Source organism: Eurypyga helias, unplaced genomic scaffold, assembly GCF_000690775.1.
Source record: "Eurypyga helias isolate BGI_N326 unplaced genomic scaffold, ASM69077v1 scaffold27330, whole genome shotgun sequence".
Classification (NCBI taxonomy): Eukaryota; Metazoa; Chordata; class Aves; order Eurypygiformes; family Eurypygidae; genus Eurypyga; species Eurypyga helias.
In genome coordinates, this window is record NW_010224181.1 from 1 (window position 1) to 5,448 (window position 5,448).

Consider the following 5,448-nt stretch of genomic DNA (forward strand, 5'->3'; position numbering starts at 1 on the left):
ACCTGGTGATCTTCTACCCCGCCGCTTCCACCTGGACGTGGGTGAGCGCCCGGCCCGCTGCGGGCGGGGAACCGTCTCCTGCCCGGGCGAGGGGCATCCGGGCCTGGCCTGGCAGAAAGCCGGGTTCTTTCCTGGTTGGCGCGATGGGCAAGGCCAGCAGTCCCCTGCCGCCCTGCCCGAGGGTCGCAGGTTTTGTGACTGACAGCTGTTTCCTCATTGCAGCTAGCATTTGTCTTCAGCTCGGTGGTCTACGGCACCAGCTACCGGTCCATGAACTCCATGGCAAAGCCGTCTTTCACAGACGATGGCAGCCTTGCCGACGGGGGAATTGACCTGAATATGGAGCAGGGGATGGCAGAGTGAGTGTCCACACCCGCACGAGTCCAGGTGAGCAGGACCTGCTGCCTGAGCGTGCACGCAGAGCCAGGAGAGCCCCCGAAGGAGAGGGCCAGGCCTCAGCTCGCCCACTGGCACAGCCACGAGGGGAGCTAGAAGGCTGTCGTTGTCTTTTTCTGAGAGTGTACCTAAACTGTCCTCGTTATCTGAACGCTTGGCCCAGCGTGAGCCGCTGGATGGGTATGTCAGCCTGGCACGGTCACTGTCCTTAAGGCTGTGGCGCACAGGTAGGAGATCCCAAACAGTTCGGCTGGAGCAGCTTACAGCGGTCTTTCAGTGAAGAACCAGTGCTGACACTGTGCACGCTTCTGCAGCACAGATACACACCTGGTTTTGTTTCAAACCAGCCCTGCAGGTAGCGCTTGACAGAGCAGAGGGGCACGCGCTGCCAGTTCCCCCATCCTGGCCACAAACTGGCCATGTCTGGAGCTGTTCTCCACGCTCTGAAGCCCTCCCCGCTTTCTCAGCCAGCTCCTCTCCCCTCCTCAGCCTTTCTGCCCCTGTGCTTGTGCGTTCCCCTTGGCTGTCTGCAAGGCACCAAGTGCTTGCCTGTCCGGTGTTTGTGGCGGGGCTATAACTCTTTTCCTCAGATGTCCGGTGTAAGAGACTCAGCCGAGGGACGAGGATGCTGGAGAGGGAGTTATTTCTAATGTGACTTGTGAGCCAGGTGCTTTACACCCTCTTCATCCTATAGTGACTTGGTTTTGTTGCAGCCAGGCATTCTCCCGTTTTACACTGGTTTGGCTCTCCTGACTAGAAGCATAAAATATTTTGATACCTTTTTTTTTGTGAGACACAACATGGGGCAGTCGAGTAAGGGAAATCCAGAAGTTTGATGTCACCTAGGGGTATCCTCATAGCTGTGGTGTGCAAGGCACCGACGCAGAGTGGGTGCCCCCATAACTGCCCCACACACGTGTGGTGACTCTTGTCAGGGGGAATGACTGGGAGGTGTTAGCACAGGGACCCTGCTGACCCTTGAAAAGGCATCAGGCACAGCTGTAACAGGGCTGCAGTCCTGGTTGCAGACAGTCCTTCCCTTGAGATTGGGGCTCCAAGGTTTTTCTGCCTGAGCAATACACCCTTGGGGTGGGTTTTCTGACACATTTCATTTAGTGGATGCTTGTCTGAGGCACGGGCTGTGCAGAACACAGCACAGCTCGAAGGCAGAGCTGTAAAAACAAACCTTCACCACTGAAGTTCCCATCCTTACCCTGTGCCCTTGTACCTGAGCTGGTACAGAGCCGTGAGGGCACAAGTCCTTCACTACTTTCACCTCGCTGTAGGCGAATGCAAAGCACTGACAAACGTGTGGGGGCTCTCTGGCTGGCTCTGTCCCTTTGCCAGGTGAAGCGCTCCACGTGACTGGCTTGGGGATCGGGAAGTGGTGACTCTCAGAAAGCTGGGGATGTTTTCCTTCCTCAGCTGAGCATGCCACAGCAAACCTGTGCGTGCTGTCTTGGAGCTGCTTCTGGAAGGCTGCGGGTTCGGTGGCGTTTCCCTCATACTGTCTAACTGAACCAGACGCTGTGTGTTGCTCTGGGGTTGAGGAAGGCCAATCTTGCTGGTCCCTGAGAGAGCCAGGTTTGGTGGGAGCTCTGCAGTGACCCCTCTGTGGCTGCCGGCGATGCACGAGGTTTCTGAACCACAGCATCCCGTCACAGAGCCGTTGGTGGCAGATTCTGCAGCGTCTTGCATTGATGACGACGTCCCAGCCTAAACGAGTTATTTCTGGTCACTGTTTGGCGCTGTGCTGCCCAGCACGACACGAGCTATTTCATCACCCTTTCCTCTGCCGTTGTTTCTCGACTGCATTCTTGGATGCGACTCGAGTGTTTCTTCCTCCAGCAGATGATGATTTAACGGGAGTGAAGGAGCTGGTGTTTTTCTAACCTGCTGTGGCACTCTCAGGGCTTCTGCTAAAAAAACAAGTCGTCTTTACCTCTCCTGGGTGTCAGGTCCCCCCGAGGGAGGGGTTTGAGGTGTGGGCAGCTTGTCCCTGCTGGTAGCCGCTCTCAGCTCTGCCTCAGGCCGGCGTGGGAGACCCTACAGTCAGATAAGCAGGAGGGGAGGAGGAGCTGTCTGTTCTGTAGCTGGGGTTGTGGGTGATGGCTTGGCTTGTCCTTTTGGCACCCCAGCCCTCTGGTGACCCTGCATGTATCTGTTGGGCTGCATGACGGCACGAGGAAGACCCACGCGTGCCCCGGAGCCGCCAGCCGTGAGCGGCTGCGCTTTACACCACGACACGTGTCAAATCAGCAGCTGCAGGCTGTGGGGGTGGTGGTTTTGCTGCTGATTTCCACCCCCCTGCATTCCTCAGCCTTCTCAGTGTCCCTTTCCAGAGGGAGCCTAGCTCTCACTCATCAGAGCTATTCATTTTGTTCTGTTTCCTGCCCCAATTCTTCTAGGTGACCGTGTGAGGAAGCACAGCTGCAGGACCAGGGCCAGGCAGGGGCGCTCCCGGGGGCGGTGCGGACAGGCTGTGTTGGCAGAGGAGCTGGTGTGTTTGGCGGGGGCTGGAACGGAGGGTTGATGTTTTGCCTTTCTTCCCTCAGGCACCTCAAGGATGTGATCCTGCTGACAGCCATTGTCCAAGTGCTGAGCTGCTTCTCACTCTACGTCTGGTACTTCTGGCTCTTGGTAAGCCCCCGCGGTTTTCCTCGTTGTCCCTGTTTTTCTGTTTTCAGAACTGAGGATGTTATTTCTCTGTTTTGTCCTGTTTCAGGCCAAAGCTGTTTTCTAATAAATTTTTTAATCTCCCTGTCAAATCTTGTTAAAAATGAGGCTGTACAAGGGACAAAGTCCTGATCCCTTTGAGTCAGCCACACAAAAAACTAGGCTGGCCTTGGCTTTTCTCTCTGGTTCTGTGAAAGGGCAACAAGAAACACGAGGCAAATCAAAGCCATCTTTGTGCCTGGAGCCTTTTTGTGACGGTGGCAAACAGACCGCGCTGCCTCTTGCTCGGTTTTGCGCTCATTCTGCAGGATGGAGGGAGGCTGGGAGCTGCTGGACGCTGTGCCGCTTGGTAGAGCCAAGGCTGTGGGCTTTGATTTCCCCTTAACGCCCCAGACTCTTGCTGTTCCTGAGACATTTGTCATGGGCCTCCAGGTAAAACTGCAGAAGGGTAAAACACGTCTCCAGGCAGTTAAAAAAAAATCCCACAGTTGCTTTCGGTGTGTCCCAGAAAGGTTTATAAGGTGATTTTGGGAGCGTAGGACGTTCCCTTGTTTCAGTCCTTACAAGTCCCTTTCTAGCTGGCCTGGCACAGCGCAGCCGTAACTCCGACTGTCCCCCAGAGACCATCCAGGTCACATTTGTTTTCATTTGGAGAAATGAGGGGTGTGTTTTCCGAAGGATGGAGAGGCAGAATGTCTGGGCCGTTGGATCTTTCTGGGTAATTCAGACCCGATGCTGGGATTTCCGTGCACGGAGCCTCAGTGCTGTGTACGTATGCAAGTTCCTGAACCATATGAGATCAGGCAGTTTATTTTGGGTGCTTGCCACTGCCTTTGATTTCCGTGCATCCTGGGATGCCTCTGATCCAGCCTGCAAAGATATTCCAGCTCTGTCTTCCTCGGTAGGCCCAGCCCTCCTGACCGTGACACCACCCTGCCAGAGCTGTCCCCAGAGTGACAGAGTTTGTGCCACGCGTGTTTTGCAGGCTCCGGGGCGTGCTCTCTACCTCCTGTGGGTGAACATCCTGGGACCCTGGTTGACAGCCGACTCTTCGCCCGCCGGTCAGGAACCGAACGAGAAGAAGCAACGCCGCCAAGAACGCCGCCAGATGAAGCGCTTCTAGCCCCGGCTGGGCTGACAGATGAACGCCGTCTCTCATCTCCGTGCTGTTAGTTCATCCGGGGTGCGACCGAAACCAACCCGAACCCATCGCAGTAGCTTTGTTGCCCTCAGTCGTTGCTGCCATTCCGCTAGAAAGGCCGCAAGAGACTTCCCTTGGCTGGCTCTTAGCGCTAGTCGAGGCCTTGCTCCTTGGGATGACAAGGGGAGTGATGCTGGGGGGGGTGTAAATACCTTTTTAAGCAGCGCTGTGTCACGGTTGAGGTTGGGGATCGCGGCGTTGGAAGAAACGGTGCATTAAAGAGCAGCGTATTCCCCGTGCTGGCAGCGTGTTCGTACGGGGCTGCTCGCACAGCCCAGCCGTCCGAGATGCCAGCGTGTTACTGCAGACCCGGCCCAGAGGGAAGCGAGATCCCCCCAAGACAAGTGGTCTGACCCCTTCCCAAGCTTGCTCTGCCCTGCCCTGCCCTGCCCGCCGCAGCACCCGCACCCTGCCATGCGCTGGGGATGTGGCCTGCAGCCAAACTTGGAGCTGTTGGGTTTGAGCCTGGATTTGCTGGAACCACGAATTGGCCTGTGCGGGAGCTCAGTGGGATGAAAGGCTCCAGCTAAAAGAAGCCAAAATGAAATCTGCTGGTGGGGTTGTTTGTTGTTTTCTTCTTTCAACTCGACTCCCAGGGGTGGCGCAGCCGGGGTGCCACGACTGCGTTAGAGACCAGGAACAGCTCGGGGCAGCTTCTGCGTTCACCTACCTTGATTTATTAACGTTGGCACTGCCCGGCGTGTTGTTTTACACCCTCCGGTGCCCCCTTCCTGCTCCTGACGCACCAGCTCGGAGCCACGCAGCGGTGCCTGTGTGAGTGAGACCCCCCCATCCCGCTCGGTGACCGCAGCGGTGCCAGCCTGGCTTTTGAGCCACACAGTGTTTCCATTACATTGTTTTTTATTACACGCTTTTCCCCAACATCCAGCCCGACCTCCACCCTGAGTCCTCCCGTACCTCAGAGTGGCTGTAGCTGGGGTGCAGAGCGATGGTTAACTGTGGGGAAATACCTTGGAGCTGGGGGTGGGGGGCGCGGAGAGCAGAGATTGATATTTGGAGGATTAAAGGCCTTCCTGCTGCTGGTGGGTGGGAGGAGGGAAGGGGAAAGGGAGCTGGAAACGCATACAGGGAGCAATCAGCCCTTATTCCCTGCCAGGCACAGCCCAGAGCCCCCAGCCCCAAGTTGGTGTCCCTGCTCTGCACCCTAAAACTAC

The 5,448-nt window shown here is 56.5% G+C and overlaps 1 protein-coding gene across 1 annotated transcript; it reads left to right on the plus strand.

Annotated features, from left to right (window-relative positions):
- Positions 1–8: 8 nt before the first annotated feature.
- Positions 9–4,505, plus strand: TMEM208 (transmembrane protein 208). Its single transcript, XM_010160827.1, has 4 exons — positions 9–41; positions 223–359; positions 2,952–3,036; positions 4,058–4,505. Exons 2-4 carry the CDS (start codon positions 271–273, stop codon positions 4,193–4,195), a joined length of 312 nt encoding a protein of 103 aa, XP_010159129.1. The 5' UTR covers positions 9–41; positions 223–270; the 3' UTR covers positions 4,196–4,505.
- Positions 4,506–5,448: the final 943 nt, after the last annotated feature.

What these genes read in the sequence shown, in the direction of transcription:
- TMEM208 (XM_010160827.1), top strand. Translation starts at nt 271, where the DNA reads ATGAACTCCATGGCAAAGCCGTCTTTCACAGACGATGGCAGCCTTGCC. An exon ending in ATGGAGCAGGGGATGGCAGA is followed by an intron (nt 360 to 2,951) that starts GTGAGTGTCCAC and finishes TTCTTCCCTCAG; the next exon opens with GCACCTCAAGGATGTGATCC. An exon ending in TCTGGTACTTCTGGCTCTTG is followed by an intron (nt 3,037 to 4,057) that starts GTAAGCCCCCGC and finishes CGTGTTTTGCAG; the next exon opens with GCTCCGGGGCGTGCTCTCTA.